This window comes from Loxodonta africana, chromosome 2 (assembly GCF_030014295.1).
Source record: "Loxodonta africana isolate mLoxAfr1 chromosome 2, mLoxAfr1.hap2, whole genome shotgun sequence".
Lineage (NCBI taxonomy): Eukaryota > Metazoa > Chordata > Mammalia > Proboscidea > Elephantidae > Loxodonta > Loxodonta africana.
In genome coordinates this window covers 2,530,647-2,549,593 of record NC_087343.1, presented here as the reverse complement: position 1 = coordinate 2,549,593, position 18,947 = coordinate 2,530,647, and the positions used below count along the sequence as shown (strand labels likewise).

Here is an 18,947-nt window from a genome sequence, read left to right as displayed (position 1 = left end):
ATAACATATATAATACACATATATAATACACACATATATAACACGTACATATGTAATACGCACACATCCACATGTATAACACACACATGTATAACATATATAATACACACATATATAACATATAATACACATATATAATACGTACATATGTAATACGCACACGTCCACATATATAACATATATAATACACACACATATATAACATATAATACACATGTATAATATGTACATATGTAATACGCACACGTCCACGTGTATAACACACACACACATCTAACCAACGACAGAGAGTGGGTCCTCGCTGAGGAGCTCCTGAACCGGCCTGGACTACCTAACTCTTCACTTGTCGGCGTCGAGGTGACTCCACGCCCAATGTGATCAGACTCCTGTGATCCACAGGGTTTTCACTGGCTGTTTTTCAGAAGCAGGTCACCAGGTATTTCTTCCTAGTCTCAGTCTGGAAGCTCTGCTAAAACCTCTTCAGCATCAGAGCAACACGCAAGCCTTCACTGGCAGGCGGACGGGTGGTGGCTGTAAGTGAGGTGCATTGGCCAGGAATCAAACTTGGGTCTCCCACATGGGAGGTGAGAACTCAGCCACTGAACTACAACTGTTCCCTTCTGGTTGTTATTGTTGTTACGTGCTGTCGAGTCAGTTCCAACTCACATGACCCCATTTACAACAGAATGACACCGCCCGGTCCTGCTCCATCTTCCCAATTGTTGCTATATTTCAGTCCATTGTTGCAGCCACTGTGTCAATTCATCTCCTTGCGGGTCTTCCTCTTTTTTGCTGACCCTCTACTTTACCAAGCATGATGTCCTTCTACAGGGACTGGACCCTTCTGATAATATGTCCAAAGTATGTGACAATTTTTGTTAGGAAATTATAAATCTTCTTATGATTTAAGTCACTGTTAAGTTTGCTCTCTGTTACTTCCAAGCAAAATATTCCTAACTGGTATAACTGCTTAATAACAGCCAGAAAGCTTTCAGAGTGAGATTGCCGAAGCATCCCTGTGTCCATGACTAAAAATACGGTAACACTTCACCTCTGAATCATTTACTTGTAGGCTTTGAGAAAAAGTGATGTCTGAAATGGAATGTGACTCTAATCTCTTTATATGGTAATCAACTGTGTAAATGTTTGCAAATGAAAAGATGAAACCATCACTCATAGAAAAGACATTAATTTTCCTACCAAATATTTGTGATGAAAAAAATGTTGTCTATGTTAACAATGTCAATAGAAATGTCAATTTCTATTTTGTTCTTACAATACAGAATTTCATTTCGTTCTTGTCTGAGGGGATAAGAGAGAAAGGGGTTTTCTTAAAGAGAAAAAGAATGTCTTAAATGTCCCTGGAGCTACGTATGCTTAATTTAAAAAGCAAGAGAATCATCGGTGTGGTGGTAAATTTTGTTATGATAGTCCAATAGCCTCGTTTTTTATTTAAAGAAACAGAGACCAGAAGTAAAGACAGTAAGTGATTTCCTTAGATAAAAGTAGGATCACCTAAAGACAGATGAGCTTAGAAATGAACAAGAAAGGCTGCAAGCATAGCAACCAAAGGTACTTAATGTTTATCACTTCCTCCCTAGGATTTTAATAGCTGCTTACACGGCACTGGGGTTTGGGAATTCTAAAGACGTCACTGACGACTGAGGTGCGCCTGGCCCAACTTATGGCATTTTCAATTGCTTCACGTGCCTGTGAATGCTGGACAATGAATAAGGAAGACTAAAGAAGAACTGATGCCTTTGAATTACAGTGTTGGCAAAGAATATCGAAAATACCATGGTCGCTATGAGTCGGAATCGACTCGACGGCAGCAGGTTTGGTTTGGTTTTTGGTGCCAGAAGAATGAATAAATCTGTCTTGGAAGAAGTACAGCCAGAATGTTCCTTGGAAGCAAAGATGGAGAGACTTTGTCTCACGTACTTTGGACATGTTATCAGGAGGGATCAGTCCCTGGAGAAGGACATCATGTTTGGTAAAGTAGAGGGTCAGCAAAAAGAGGAAGACCCTCAAGGAGCTGAACTGACACAGTGACAACAACAATGAGCTGAAGCATAACAATGATTGTGAGAATGGCACAGGACGGGGCAGTGTTTCATTCTGTTGCATACAGCACCGCTATGAGTCAGAACCAATTCCATGCCACCTAACAACAACGACAATAATTCTGGAAGCATTGTTATCAATTAAAAAGTAACCTACAAGTTCATGAGCGATACTGGTCTGTAGTTTTATTTTTTGGAAGTTAGTTGTCTGATTTAGGTTCCAGGGTAACGACCTCTTAAGTGAAGGTTTCCATCCCCTTCTATTCTCTAATACAGTTGGCATAGAATTAGTATCCTTTTTTCCTCAAATATATGACAAAGTTCATGACTGAAGCCACCTGGCTTTGAAGTTTTCTTGATGGAAAGCCTTTTAATCACACATTTAATTCCTTTTAATAATATAGAATTAGGTTATCTGTTTCTTCTTAAGCAAGCTTTGCTAGAGTATATCTTTCAAAAATTTTGCCCATTTCACCTGCTGTTGCCTTGCGCAATCAAGTCAATTCTGATTCATGGCAACCTCGTGAGTAGAAGTGAGTAGAACAACTCCACAGAAGTTTTCTTGGCTGTAATCTTTTGGAAGCGAATCACCAGGCCTTTTTTTGCACCATGCCACTAAGTGAGTTCAAGCCGCCAACCCTGTGGTTACCAAACCGTTTGTGCCACTCAGGGACTTAAGTTATCAAATTTATCAGCATAAAGTTGTTCATCATCTTCCATTATTATCCTTTTCATGTCTGTATGTTCTGTAGTGATGTCTTCTCTTTCATCCTTATATTGCCAAATTACATTCCCTCTTTTTGCTGATCAATCTGGCTTGAAGTTTACTGATTTTATTAGTCTTTACTAAAATCTAGGTTTTAGTTTCAATGGTCTTCATTACATTTTTCTCCCATTTCCCATTTCACTGATATATGCTCTTACCATGATTTTTTCCCCTTCCTTCTGTTTACCATGGATTCAATTTGCTTTTCTTTGCCTATTTTACTAAGGGTGACCCTAAATTCATTGATACCATTTCTGGTTTCTAATTTAAGCAAGTAATGCTATAAATTTCCCCATAAATTTAAATTTAGTGGGATCCCACAAATTTAGACAAGTTGTGCTTTTATTTTCACTCACATGAAAATGTTTTTAAATTTCCTTTATGGTGTGTTTGTTTACCCACGGATTATTTAGAATTATGTTGAGCGTTTTTTATTGACTTCTCTTTTGATTCTGATGTGGTCACAGGTCATATTTGACATGATTTCTGTCCTTTTAAATGTATTGGGGCTTATTTTATGCTGGTCTGTCTTCATATCTGTACATATTGTATGCACTCGCTATTGTTGGGTAGAGTGTTCTATAAATGTCAACTGGATCAAGTTGATTGGTAGTGTTGTACTTGTCTTCTAAATTCTTACTAATTTTCATCTACTTCTATCAAATACAAGGAACCCTGGTGGCACAGAGGTTAATGCAATCGACTGCTAACCGAAAGGTCCACAGTTTGAAACCACCAGCTGCTCCACTGGAGAAAGATGTGGCAGTCTGCTTCTGTAGAAATTTACAGCCTCGGAAACCCTATGGGGTCACTATGAGTCAGAATCAACTTGAAAGCAGTTGGTTTGGGCTCTATCAATTACTGAATGGAAAGTGCTGAAAATCTCCAACTTTAATTTGTCAAATTGTGTTCTACCGTGCAGACCCCAAATTCTCATAAAAAGACCAGACTTACTGGTCTGACTGAGACTAGAGGAATCCCGGCGGTCATGGTCCCCAAACCTTCTGTTGGCCCAGGACAGGAACCATTCCTGAAGACAACTCAGCAGACATGGAAGGGACTGGACAATGGGTTGGAGAGAGAAGCTGATGAAGAGTGAGCTACTTGTATCAGGTGGACACTTGAGACTGTGTTGGCATCTCCTGTCTGGAGGGGAGATGGGAGGGTAGAGAGGGTTAGAAACTGGCCAAATGGTCACGAAAGGAGAGACTGGAAGAAGGGAGCGGGCTGACTCATTAGGGGGAGAGTAAATGGGAGTATGTAGTAAGGTGTATATAAGCTTATATGTGACAGGCTGACTTGATTTGTAAACTTTCACTTAAAGCACAATAAAAATTATTTAAAAAAAAATTGTGCCCTACCAGTTTTTTAATTTATTTTGAGGCTCAATTATTATGTGCATACACAGTGAATATTGTGCTATTGACAAATTTATCATTACTAATGTCCCTCTTTATCCCGGTAATATTCTTTGCTCAGCATTGTCCAATATTCATATATCCACTTTATCCTCTTTTTAATTTATATTTACAATTATATTTTTTCTATTCTTCTGTTTTTAACCAATTTGTGCCTTAATATTCAAAATTGTTTCCTTGTTACAAGTATACAGTGCATCGCCTTTTAAAATTCAATCTGACAATCTTCACCTTCTAATTAGAGTGTTTAGGTCATTTAGACTTAATGTAATCACTAACACTGTTGTGTTTAAATCAAACATCCGGCCACCTCGCCATCCCAAACTCAGGTCTCCATCTCCTAAATCAGAAAGCCCACTGGACTGTGTTTGGTTCTCCTTCCCTGTGCCCTGCCCTGGAAACCACCTCCAATGAGCAGAGGCAACCTTGGGGCTCAGCTTCTCTGTTTCCTTTCCCTAAATGACTGCAAGGCTGCTCTGCCTGCTACCTGTTGTCTATTGTCTGAACACTACAGACTCTTGCTTTTGTCTGGTTTCCTTGCTGTTTAAATTGGAGGATAAATAAAACTCCGCTTTTCCATCATGGCCAGATGCTGAAGTTCTCTATATCATGTTCAACTTAAAAAAAAAAAAACCTGTTTACCAGATCTTGGATCAACAAGAGATAACTGTGAAGGGAGTTCTCTGACAATCTGTATACAATTCCCAAAATTTGTAACAGATGTTACGGCTAAAACCCCAACAGTGAAAGAAGAGTTCTCACATTCATATATTTTGCTTTAGTTTGCATCTGTATTCACAAAGCCAATTAATGTGGGTTTTAAATTTATGCCTTCATCCATGGATTCAGCATCAAAGATCTTCTTTCCCCACCATGAAATGGAGGATTATTGTTTCCAGGCTAGGGCTTTACAATTATCTTCGCAGATAGCCTTTGTTTGGTAGGACTGACGCTTTGCAATTAAGAAATAAACAGTAAATGTGAATGAATCACGCTTTGTATTATTCCAGTCCACTTTTTAAATTTTAGAAAATGTTTAAATCTGGCTTAAACTGTCCAAGCAATGGTTTGATATTGTCAGTTAAACCCCAAAATGAGAAATTCCCAGCACACATTTGTGCCATATACAGTAACTAACATTAAAACTGAAAAAAGCAAAGATAACACTTCGATGGGATGACTACAGTGCACCTCAAGCCATGGTGTTTTCAATACCCTCATGTGCATCTGAACTCTGGACAATGAAAAAAGAGGAGAAGAAGAACTGATGCATTGGAATTGTATTGTCAGTGGCGAATACTGACTATACCATGGACTACCAAAGAACAAAAAAAAATCAGTCTTAGAAGAATACAATCAGAATGTTCTTTAGAAGCAAAAATGGAGAGACTCTGACTTGCTTACTTTGGACATGTCATTAGGAAAGACCAAGTACTAGAAAATGACATCATGGCTGGTAAAATGGAGGGTCAAGGAAAATAAGAGAAACGCTCAATGAGATGGGTTGACACCATAGCCACAACGGACACAAACATAACAACGATCGTGAAGATGGCACAGGGTCAGGCAGTGTTTCATCCTGTTATCCATAAGGTCACCATGAGTCAGAGCTAACTTGAGGGCAACTAATAACAAAACAACTGACATTAAAACCTAGACAAAAAATCACGAATAAAGACTAAAAATTCAGATTTCACGTTCTCTTAATCACCGACGGTTCCTTAGATTACAGTGCCTCATAGGGTTTTCTCAAGTGTTCATAGACGTGACATACAACATCATTTTAGCTCAGAGCTAGCTATTACTGTTGTTAAGTGTAATGATCTCCGGCATTATAGGTGTTTGTACTTTCACATAAAAACAAACACACAAATTCACATTTCACCTACTCAAAAGTCTTACAAAGGCAGCATTATCATCCCCGTTTTTTGAAGTGGAAATGAAGGCGCACAATTATTAAATAACTTTCCCAAGTTCACACAGCTCCTAAGTCACAGAATACAAACCCAACATCTCCTCTTCAACAGCTGGTTGATAGCGCCCTCAGTTAAGTGGGACAGACCAACTTCTGAGATTTCTTGTTCCATCTACAGTAAGCTCTGTGAAATACCATTTCTTAAAGATGACACAGGACAGTTCGTTCTTTGGCCATCATTCAGGCGATATTCATTTTCAAAATGTGTGGTTTGTTCTAAGATGACCTGGGACACCTGACAAATACCACCAATTCTTATTATTCACAATAATTATATTCTATCAAACCACCGCAAATGCCAAATTAGTGAATACAGAACCACTCCTCCAGGGGAAATACAGGGTTAGGTTCCTGTGAGCCTCTGGTCACAATATTTTCATCAACTGATCAATACGTAAACTTGTTTTGCATGTGTTTCTGTTTAAATGCACTTTACTCAATCTGTATTGTTGATTAATCAGTACTGAACTCACAGCCAACGTCACTATAACTGCCTGAATAGAAGGGTATCTAACATACATGTTTTCTCTGTAAGGCACATCACAGCCTCCTTGTGCTTAGGAAACCTAGACAGCACTTCAGCACTGTGCTGGGGGCTATTTTAAACAGCGAAATCACCAACACAAAGCACAAAAATAAGAAAAAACGTGCCACTAAGTGGACCAACATGCAACACCTCATGATAAACAGAGAAAAGATTGAAGTTGTCAAGGATTTCATTTAACTTGGATCCACAATCAACTCCCATGGAGTAGGAGTCAAGAAATCAAAAGACACATTGCCTTGGGCAAACCTGCTGCAAAGGACCTCTTTAAAGTATTGAAAAGCAAAGATGTCACCTTGAAGACTAAGGTGCGCCTGACCCAAGCCATGGTATTTTCAATTGCCTCATATGCATGTGAAAGCTGGACAATGAATAAGGAAGACCGAAGAAGAACTGATGCTTTTGAATTGTGGTGTTGGCAAAGAATATTGAATATACCATGGACTGACAAAAGAACAAACAAATCTGTCTTGGAAGAAGTACAACCAGAATGCTCCTTAGAAGCAAGGATGGCAAGACTACGTCTTACATACTTTGGATGTGTTATCAGGAGGGATCAGTCCCTGGAGAAGGACATCATGGTTGGCAGAGTACAGGGTCAGTGGAAAAGAGGAAGACCCTCAACGAGGTGGATTGACACAGTGGCTGCAACAATGGGCTCAAGCCTGAAAACAATTGTGAGGATGGCTCAGGACCGGGCAGTGTTTCATATTGTTGTATACAGGGTCACTATGAGTCGGAACTGACTGGACGGCACCTAACAACAACAACAAATGGACCCTGAAAAGGACCCCTGTTTACAGTATGAGAGCTGAAACAAGAAGGCAGAGTGTTGCCTTGTTCAGCCTCAGCTGGGAATGGGCGCATCAGATGAGTCAAATTTTTCACTGCTCTGTGCATTGAGGTGAACAACCATGAAAGCACCACATGTATTTATTTGGGGTTATAAATAAATTTCAGCAAGTAGGCAAATTCTCAACTATGCAATCTCTGAATAATGAAAATCAACTGCCTTCATCCACCAGATGGTCCTAGGATTGGAGACTTGGGCCCTGAGTGCCTCAGTACACCTCTCCTGCTGGTACATTAACATCAGCCCATTTCCTGGTGCTCAGAGCCATCTCTGCACTTTAGCCAGCTAGGATCTGCTGAGGGCACACTCCCTCCACTTGGCATACAGGATATCTTGGCCCATCCCTTCTCCATCTTTTTCACTGTGTCCTTCTTATCCCCAAACCTCCTGGTGCTTCATTGTGCCAGGTTCACCTGCCGGACCTCTTCTCCTCTTCCACACTCACTCCCCTGGAGATCTCCTTGGGGCTCACTGCTTTAAATGCCTTCCATATCCCGCTGACTCACTCACTGCCCTGAGCTCCAGACTTGTAGGTATAACTGACCACTGGACATCAACACTGGGCTCAAAGAAGCATCCCAACTTAGTATCTCCAAAACTGAGCTCCTACACGCCTCCCAAAAGGCTGCCACATTCAGTAATGGCACCTCCGCTCTTCCAGTCACTCCAACCAGATGGCTGAGAGCTGTTCTTGTCCTTCTTCTCCCCCAGCACGCATACAAGCTGAAAGGAACCATATCCAGGATGTGACCACTGCTCCCGTGTCCACTGCTAACACCATCCCCTCCAGCCTGGACCACCAACCAGCTCCAAGCTGGTCTCCTGCCTTGACTCATTGCCGTTAAATTGATTCCAACTCATAGCAGCCCTGTAAGACAGAGGAGAATAACCCAGAGGGTTTCCTGGGCTGTAATCTTTACAGAAGCAGCATGCCCCATCTTTTTCCCATGGAATGGTTGATGGATGCAAACTGCTGACCTTTCACTCAGCAGCCAAGAGCTTCCCCACTGCACCACCAGAGCTCCTGCCCTGTCCTACATCCCCCGCAGTTCAGTCAATCACCAGCACGGTACCCACAGTGATCGTGTACCAAAGCATAAGTTAGATCTCATCACTCCTCTGCTCAAAACTTCCCGATGGCTTCTAGTCACACTCAAAAGACAAGCCAAAATCCTGAAAGGCCCTGCAGGACCTGACCCCATCACCCCTCTGACCTCAGATCCCATTACTCTCCCCCAGACTCACTCCAGTCTGCTTGTCCTGGTCTCCCTTTGTTCCTCACCCCTGGTGAGCACAATCCTGCCCCAGGGTATTTGCACATGCTCTTTTTGGCCTGGAAGGCTCTTCCCCCAGTTATTCATGTGGCTTCTTCCCTTACTGCCTTTAAGTCTTGGCTCAATGAGCCAGGGTTCAGTCAGAAAAATAGAAAATACCCTAAGAAGTTCAAATAGAGACCACTGAATATAGGAAATTGGTTGTAAAGGTGTTGTAAGAATGGAAAAAAATCAAAACAAAGAAGGACAGGGCCTCGAAGAGCCAAAGGAAGAAGGCCTGGTGCACAGAGGCGAGGCATGGCTAACAAGCTGGGCTGGAGCCATGAACTTGTCCACACGCTGCTCTTTCTGGCCTCGCTGACTCAAGTGAGAGTTCCCAACCAGCAATGCCCGCTCCCTGAGGTCGGAATCACCCTCTCCTCCCATGCTCCCAGGGCGTAAGCATGACCTCCACTGTCTCTCCAGCCTCCTCATCTCCTGCCAGCCTTGCCCATCAGCGTAGCCTAGCAGGATCCCAGGGCCTAGGAATTATACTATGCGACTCCCTGACCAGCAGTACCGGGCAACGTGGTGCCAATACTTTGCCCCTGTGATTGTGACATTATATTATGCAAAACATTCACTCATGCTGTGACAGTAAAAGTCAAGCTGTTTATTAAGCAAAGAACTTTTTAAGCACCTATAAGACCATGTCTCCTCCCCAAGCGAACTCACTGGAGGATGGCTTACAGCTCCTTAGGGAACCAGTCACCTGCGGTTTATGTAAATTTTGACTTCTCCCAAGAAAAGTGTTGACTTCAAGACAATTTTGACAGTTACCACCGTCTTGCTATGCTTTAATCAGGTTCATATGAAAACAGTATACTTGAAATCAATTTCCCACAATCGGACTATTCTTAATTTAAGTGACTTTTCTCATATTCCTGTGGGAAGGTAGGTGCTAACCATGCTGCAGTGCACGTTTACGGAGGTGTGAAAGCAGAGGGCGGGGAGAAATGCTGAAGCCATTCAGCTCGAGGGCTCTGTTCAGCATGCTGCTGTGGGACACACATGCAGTCACGAGATGAGTGTGCAGTCATGAGACATACAGGGACAAGCATGCAGTCGTAGGACACACACGCCACCACGAGGCCCGTATGCATTCATGCGGGTAGACGCAGCCACGGGACGTGCACGGAGCCATGGGTCACGGATGGATGCACTGCAGGACCGGCTGTCCCGGCCCCTCCAGGGCCCCCATCCCTGCCTTCTCAGGGGCTGCGGTCTGTTGAGCCTTGGGAGGTCTGCAGCTGCCCAGGTTTTGTCTCCTCCAGCTCCAGGGAGCAGTGCCCAGATCCTGTGCAAAGCCACGGGAGGGGAAGACCAGACTGGAAAATGGGTAGACACGGCAGTCAGTGGAAGTAAACAGCGGACAGGGCAAGGGAGCCCCTCGGAGGTGGAGGGGGCTGAGACTTCAGCAATTCAACGTGAAGGAGAGCCAATACAGAATTACAGAAAGCATCACACACCTCTATTGTCAGCATTTAACAAATCAAAGCTTTTAATGGAGCACGTACACACAGACACATGCACGGTGGGAATGCCACTGTACTATTGAGAAGGTAAGGCGTAGGCACAGAGCCCAAGTTTAGAACCCCACACTGGACACATTCAGTCATGGCTCTTTTAATTGCAGGCACACTGGCAGCTGCTTAAACGACTTCCCAGCCCAGTCCCAACAAAGGGTCCAGCCTGGAAGACCCACATCACTGCCCTCAGAGGCCCTCCCCAAGCTCTGCGGCAAGTTGTACACGGCTCTACACAGCTCTCCCATCTGCTCCAAAACAACCCAGTGTCCCATTGTCAAGGACCCACAAGTAGGGAGGCATTCTACAAGGGCACCAAGGACTGAGGGGGAAAGACGGCAGGCTGCTGGGAGTGGAGATCCATCGCACCCGCCTGATCCTGCAGGGGTCTCCCCGGGCATCACCCCTAAATGCTGCTAGCTAAGACCAAAGGAAGGCCTCCAGTGGGGTCATGATCCTAAGGCTCGACGGCAAGAAGGCCTCAGTGTGGGAGCCTGCCCACTGGCAGCCTATCTGTGCATAGTGTGGATCCACTTCCCATAAACCAGCTCATATAATGGGAGGCCCTTCTCTAGGTAGCAGGCATGCTGGGTAAACTTTAATCAATAAACAAACAAAAGCAGGGTACGGCACTCTCGCCTTAAGTAGACATTAAGCATTTAGAACTAATTTCGGAGATGGTTATGAGACTCGGCAAGCATGCTGAGAAACGCGCTGCTTTGAAGGGTCACTATTTCCTTCTTGTTACTGAAGCAGACATTTAAGCAAATAACAAGGATGCAAGTGTGAGCAGGGCGTCTATAACGGGTCAGAGCGTTCCAGTAGCCGTTGTACCACCAGGGATAAATACTCCAGAACAGGCAGTAGGGGGAGTAAGCCTGCAAACACAGGAAGCTGTGGGAGCATGTTCAGCAATGAATTCCGAGAGGCAAGGGGAGCCCGCAGTGGCCAGTATTTTACTGAGGGTGGGAGGAACGGTCCTGCCAGCATCTTCTGCCTGGTCAGGTAAACCAAATCGAGACTTCGGCAGAACATGCTTAGGTGTGTGGAGATGTTACCCTGGTGGTAGTCCAGGTCACCGGCAAGCTCTTGCAAAGACTGCCTCCAGTTTTAGACTGAAATCATGGAATTTTCAATATGCATGGAAATCCGCATTTAAAAAGGTGAGATGATTCAAGTCTTCTTCCTTTATTTCTTGCTTACTGGTGCTCCACCCTACTATGAGAGTCGTGCCTTACAAACAACGTGTCCGCAGAGCATGAAGGCAGCCACCTGTTCGGCTGTAATGGGAACACTTGAAGGACCACCAACTGAGCCAAACACCCCCCATGAACGATTCACGTGGTTCTGATCTACATTCTCATCCTTCTCCAGAGAAAGCACTTCCTTCCTAAAGCCCCCGTACTGTGGCCAGGGGCCTGCCCACACCTTCAGACCAACATGGCGGTGCTCAGAACTCCCTCACCTCCGGCCACCCACCCACTAACTTTTCTGCATCCTGGGTGCCTTGGCCTCCTTCCCCCAGGCTCCCTGGAGGTGGGGCAGGCTTCCTGCGAGCTAATCCCCCTCTGCACCCAGTGTCCCGTTGCCTTCTACAGCCCCAGGAACTCTGCCTAAGCGATGCTCTCACTTCCTCTTCAGTCACCTGGCTCCTCCCATACCACGGCAGGATGAGTAGCTCACGTCCTCCCAAAAGCCATGCTCTGTCCTCAAGTCCCTGGCTGGCTGAGACAACACTTCTCTCCTATACTTAATTCTTCACCACACTTCTCTCCTCTACCATCCACCGTCTGGTTTCCGGCCCAGTCACTGCCCTGAAACTGTCTAGGCAAACACCATGGATGCCAGGATTTCTGGGGGGGGGGGGGGGCTGCCCTAACAAAAGCCACTGAAGGCAGGTGGATTTAAAGGTCAGAATTTCATTGTCTCCTAGTTCTGGGGCCCGGAAGTTCAATCAGGGTATCAGCTACGTCAGTTCCTTCTGGGGCTGAGAGAAGAGCTGTTCCGTGCCTCTCTCCAGCTTCTGGTGGCTCCAGGCGTTTCTTGGCTTACGGGGAGGATCCTTCCTGGCCTCTTCTCGTTTCTGGCATGGCCGGCAATCCTTGGTGTTCCTTTGCTTGTAGAAAAATCACTCCAGTCTCTGCCTCCATCTTCACAAGCAGCGGCATCACTGGGGTTGGTGTCACCCACCCCATGGACCTCTTCCGACACCAGACCATACGGAATCCTTAGAAATGTTTATTATCAATTTTAATCACAGAACAATATGTGGTAAATATAGTTGTAAACTGCTTAAATGTAATGTTTCTTAGATTATATGAATAGTAACAACAACTGTTTTGTAAAATCTTTCCACATTGGATTACAACATTGTTAGTTACACCATTATTAGCAACCAAGCAGAAGCCTTTTTTTATTTTCCTCCTCCTTTTTTTTTTCCTTTAATTATTACTTCATTTCAAAAAACTTATTGACATAGGTTCAGAAATACTACTGACCACAATGTTGTAGCTAAAACACCAGAGAATGTGACAAAATCCGTGACTATAAAAACCTGCAGCAACAAAAACAACAGCCCACGCTGTAAAGCATGTGATTTACCACGCGATCTGACGTGTCACTGTAACTGGGTGATGATGACAGCTCTGACCGGAGCACATTAGAAGGTCCAAAAAGTAAATCAGTGTACACTATTAGCCTTGTGTGCACCCTCCACACCCCCACAGTGACGCTGCTGGTCACAGGTCCATCATCCCTCTGTGTGTCTCTCTGTGCTTCTTCTTGTTTGTAAGGACATGAGATGGGATTAGGGCCCACCTTGCTCCAGCATGACCTCATGGGAACTTAACTGATAGGTGTTTCTTCAAAGAGCCTATTTCCAAATGAGTTCACGTTCACAGATACAAGGGTCAGGGCTTCAACATGTCTCCTTGGGGGACAAAATTCAATTTCTATCAGTGACCATCCAGGTGGCTCAGGTTTTCCAGGACGTAAGACTTTCAATTCCTAAATTGGAAGTATGCAGGCAAACCAGGCTCAGGTAGGTCCCCTACCTTCTGGCCCAACCACACCTGCCTTGGGCTCTCTGCACCGTCAGATACCCTGACAGCCACCTCTCTCTGGGGAAACCCTCCTTTTCTGTCCTCATGATACCTGCTCTCAACTAGACTATTCCATCTTATGGCCCGTAGGTCTTCAGCTCTGTGGGTCTCATCATTCGCTCCCTCACCCCTGCAGGCCTCTTCCTTCTTTACTCCAGGTGAAATCAACATCCAGGAACCTGGGGGCCACACTCAGGCCTCCTCCCCCATCTTGCCCTTCATCCATTAAATCCTCAATCATACTTTCTTCAAGCTTCTAATATCCACAGCTTCTCTACATTTCTGCTCCCCGATGTCAGCCCCTCAGCATTGCTCCTTTGATCCCAGCGGCTGCCTCAGGTCGGGCTCTCCTCCACGCCTTTCAATGCCCTTCCTTAAGGGATCCCCACTAACCACTGCAGCCGCACCCCCTCTTCCTCCTCACCGGTGACTTAACCCGAGACTACAGGACTCAACGTGCAGACCTATGCCACCACCCCGCTCGCTGTGCTCCTCTCCTGAACCTCTCCCTTCCATGGATTTCTCAAGCAAGCTCTAACAACCATGTGGGACTCGGCCCTGGCATTCCTCATCCTAGAAACCAGGCAGCCCGCTGTGGATACCCTTCCCCAGGGGCCTGTGGCACCCAGCACGGATGCCTGCTGTGGGGCCTTGGCAAGCACAAAGCAATGGTCCTTCTGGTTTACCGAGTTTAACACACTCTAAACGTCCTCAAAGGGACAAGGATTTTCGCTTCTATCTCATCAATATTTAGCACAGAGCCTAGTACACAACAGGTACCGAGTCAATGTTTGCTGGGTAGTCACCCAAAATCAAAAACATGCAAACTGAAAATAACTGAGATGCGGTTTATGCACCGTGGGACTAGCACTGATCACGACACCCAACAATGCACCCCAGTGGAAAGGTGGGAAGAAGGCACACACGGGCATCCAGGCAATGAGGATGCAAACTGGCACAACCTTTGTGGGGGGGGTCGGGATATCCAGCCCAACCCCACTTGCACTTACCCTTTGACCAAGCAATCCCAGGGTTGGGAAGCCACACCAGTGGGACCCTTGAAAACTATTCAGAGATGTTAGTAGGAGGCACTATTTATTGCAGCAGGATCTGTGACTGCAAATGGCAGGAAGCAACCTAACCATGTCTCCACAGGGCACTGCTGAATACATGACAGTCTGTCTATGTACTGTAGAGCTTGTGGCTCTAAAAAGGAGTGACTAAAATCTCTATATACTGCTAGGGAGTCTCCTGTGTTGCCATTAAGAAAAATGCGCTAGGTGGAAAAGGGTCTGTACAAATGCCACGATTATGGATTGAGCTGTGTCTCCCAAAAAGATATGGGGAAGTCCTAATCCCGGTACCTGTGAACGTGACCTTTTTGGAAATAGGGTCTTTGAAAATGTTATAAGTTAAGGAAGTCATACTACAGTAGGATGGCTCCTAATCCTACTGCCTTCTGAGCGGCGTCTTATAAAAGACAAGGACAGATATAGAAATAGTCACACCTAGGGAAAGACAGCATGAAGACCCATCTACAAGCCACAGAGCATCCAGTGATGCCAGAAGCTGGGAGACACAGGGAGGACTTTCCCCCAGAGCCTTCAGAAAGAGCATATTCCTGCTGACAGCCCAAATTCAGGCTCCCAGCCTCCAGAAGTATATAATAAATTGCTGTCCTTTAAAGACAGACACTTTGCGGTAATGTTATGGCATCTTAGGAAACTGAGGCAGTCAGTCACTCTAAGAAATGAAGGGAGGAGTGCATATTTACGTGTATAGGCACAGATTGCTTCACTTAAGGAAGCCTGGTGGAGCAACCATTAAACACTTGGCTACTAACCAAAACATCAGCAGTTCAAGCCCGTCACTGGTTTCACGGGAGAAAAGACCTGGCGATCTGCTCCTGTAAAGTTTACAGCCTGGGAAACACAACGGGGCAATTCTACTCTGTCACATGAGGTCGCCATAAGTCAAAATCTATTCCACAGCACCTAACAATAAATTGCTTAATTTATACTAATGAAGAAGCATGAACCATAAGCTCTAAGAAAAAGCTAAATGTGGAAAGAAAGCATGGGGTGAAGAAAACCAGGAGAAGCTAGATTTCTCCAAACATCCCATGTTTCATTGACTTGACTTGGAAACAGTACATAGTAATATAAATGTAAACCCTAAAAATCTCTAAAAATCAAAAGCAAAATGAGGTAAATTAAGCTAAGTGGGTTTCGAGGTGGTGGCAAAACCACACACAAGGAAATAATTTCAAGTGATTTCAAACCAGTAATTTTGTTTTAATTCCCTAGTGAAATACATACCCCAAGGACTAAGAGAAGAGAAAGAAACCATCAGGAAGTGTTTACAGTAATCAAAGACGACCAGGGCTGCAAGGAACTGCCCTTCTGAAAGGACTCCGTGGGCACTGAAGAGGCAAAGGAGTAATTAGGGGGGCCCTGTGGCACTCTGGATTCTGCTCCCAGGAGAAAAAGACACAGACCAAGGGAGAGATTAAGAAATCCCCTGGGGCCTAGCAATGAACTGACGGGTCAGGAGGAGCTTACCGTGTGTTGTAGTTTGAAAAATATTTGTTCTATGTCCGTCCCCTGAGAAGGCCCAACCAAGGCCCTCCATGAGCACCTCTCATGCCCAGACCAGCCAGGGTGGCTGACGCTGGGGTCTACAGAAGGAAGTGGACCAGAGGAGCCTGGGACACCTTGCTATCCCAAAGGGTAAGGATCCTCTCAAAGACGGCCGGGCTGTTGTCAAAAGAACTCAGGAGCCAAACTCATGAAGCCCCCTCGGGCCGGAAACGAGACCATTTCAGCATCTCTGAAAATAAAACTGAAATGAACTCAAAGACATGGCCTATCTTTAAATCCACGTGTCAGTGATGATTCTCGTAATCAAAGTACAATAAAATGAATAAATAAACAAACTCTTCCTGGTCTCCTTTGATGATGGTTTATTTAAAGAAAAAAAAAAACTGGTAGGAGGGGGGAAAGCGTTTATTCTGCCTTTCCTATATGAGTTGTACCCCTAGAATATTCCAACAGTGGATGAAGGAAGTTACTTTATATATGAGTATTCCAGCTAAAAGGAGACCTGGTGGCGCAGTGGTTAGGCGCTTGACTGTGAACCAAAATGCCGGTGGTTCAAATCCACTGGTGGCTGTGTGTGAGAAAGATGTGGCAATCTGTTTCTGTAAAGATTACAGCCTAGAAAACCCTATGGGGCAGTTCTACTCTGTCACGTGGGGTCACCATGGGTTAGAGTCGACTTGACAGCAATGAACAATAGCGCAATGAATCAGGAGGTTTAGGCGGTGACCATGGGCGACGGCTAAGACACAGACATCGTCTGCCTCCCACGGGTGTATTCCATATGATCCATGATATAGTCCAGCCCGAGAGCTCCATACTTGAATCTAATCAGCCTCTGGATATTGCAAGGAATTTACGGGAAATATTCAAGACAGAAAGACATTTCAGTGGGATGTAATTGGCAAAATCCAGATGGTGGGAAACTCTACAGGACAAACAACTCAGTTTCTTTAAAAAATAATTTGCAGAAAGTTTGGCAAGGGATACTGGTGATGGTTGTACGACATGACTGATGTCATCACGTCACTGAATTGTACATTCAAAAAATGTCAAACTAGGGAATTTTGTGTTATATATGTTTTTTTCACAATAAAATGTTTTTAAAAAATAGTAATTTGAAGAGAAACAAACCCAACCTGAAATATTAAATATTAAAATAATTAATAAATTAATGATTAATAAATATTAAAAGTCTTTCAGAAGCAGATCACTAGGACTCTCTTCAGAAGAGTCTATGGGTGGACTCCAACCTCTAACCTTTTGGTCATCAGTCAACGCTTAATCATTTGCACCACCCAGGGACTCCACCTTTGGGGTCACCATGAGCTGGAATCAACTTGATGGCAAACCCCTTGCCATCACGTGGATTTTGACTCGTAGAGACCCTATAGGACAGGGTAGAACTGCCCCATAGGGTTTCTAAAGCTATGAATATTTATGGAAGCTGACTGCCACATCTTCCTCCCTTGGAGCGCTGGTGCGTTTGAACTGCTGACCTTTCGGTTAGCAATCAAGTGCTTAACCACTGTAGCCCCAAGTGGGTCCCCACCAATGATCACTTTGGGGATGTGAACTTCTTGCTTTGAAGGGTTTCTTATTTTCACCCCTATTTTAAACCGTTTCTGAAAACAAGAGTCACAGAATGACGGAGAGGTGGCTGTGTCTCTGAGTGCCACCTCCGTCACCAAGCACGGAGTCTGCGTTACGGGCTCTGCCGCCCAGCTTGCTGGCCTCTTACCTTCATAGGAGACGACCGGGTGCTCCGCCCGCTGGCACTGAGAAGGCTCCCGCGCCGGCTGGCCGAGCCTCCACATGCCCAGGCTGGAGACCAGCCAGGCGATGAAGCCGGGGCCCCTCATGGCACACAGGAGGCCTTGACTCCAGGCAGGTATCCTCTAACCAGAAGCTCGTCTTCCCGTCATCTGTTGAAACTGCCTAAAACACACAGAAGAGAAGGCTTGGGTTAACCTGAGCTCAGGGGCTGGGGGGCGACCTTTTTGGTAACACACCGTCACTAACTTTTAGGAGATGAGGCGTTGGTGGTTCAGGGGTAGAATTCTCGCCTTCTGTGTGGGAAATCCAGTTCGATTCCCAGCCAGTACACCTCATGCGTACCCACCACCCGTCTGTCAGCAGAGGTGTATGTGTTGCTATGGTGCTGAACAGGTTTCAGCGGAGCTCCCAGACTAAGACAGACTGGGAAGGAAGGCCTGGTGACCTACTTCTAAAAATCAGCCAGGGAGAAGCCCCTGTGGATCCCACAGTCTAATCTACAACCAGTCACAGGGATGGTGCAGGAGTGGGCCAGGTTTTCTGCTGTGTGTGGGGTCACCACGAGACGGGGGCCAGCTCCACGGCAGTCAGCGACAGTGCTTGGTAGAGACCGGTGAGAGCTTAGACAAACACGCCTATTCCTAGGTGAGACTTCAGATCGTGCATGTTTCAATACAGACTTTGATGTCTCCCAACAATCTCACGAGATGGTGCACTTAATATAAAACGAGACGTGCTGTTTTAACTGTCGTCAGAGTCTCTCCTAAGGAATGAATATTGACAACACTCTGTGGCCATTGATTGGTTTTTCCTTACCTGCCCCCGCAGTTACTATGAAAACAAAAGGTACGACAACGCCCATTTTTAGAAAAGGAGCCGCAGTCTGCAAACCCAGAATAAACACAGAAATGTATTTCTTAACCTCCTGACTCAAGACAGGAGATTCCATCAAATTATGAATCTTCAGGAAGACTAACACCTGTTGCAGGTGACGTCAACGTCACTGAGGTCTGTT

General features: G+C 45.1%; 1 protein-coding gene across 1 annotated transcript in view; it reads right to left on the bottom strand.

Annotated features, from left to right (window-relative positions):
* SEMA5A (semaphorin 5A) overlaps positions 1-18,088 on the bottom strand; it is a 354,982-nt gene extending 336,894 nt beyond the window's left edge. The window contains exon 1 of the mRNA XM_003407895.4: positions 17,898-18,088. Coding sequence (XP_003407943.2) covers positions 17,898-18,018 — 121 coding nt within the window. The 5' untranslated portion in view covers positions 18,019-18,088. The remainder of the gene's footprint in view (positions 1-17,897) is intronic.
* Between the last annotated feature and the right edge of the window lie 859 nt (positions 18,089-18,947).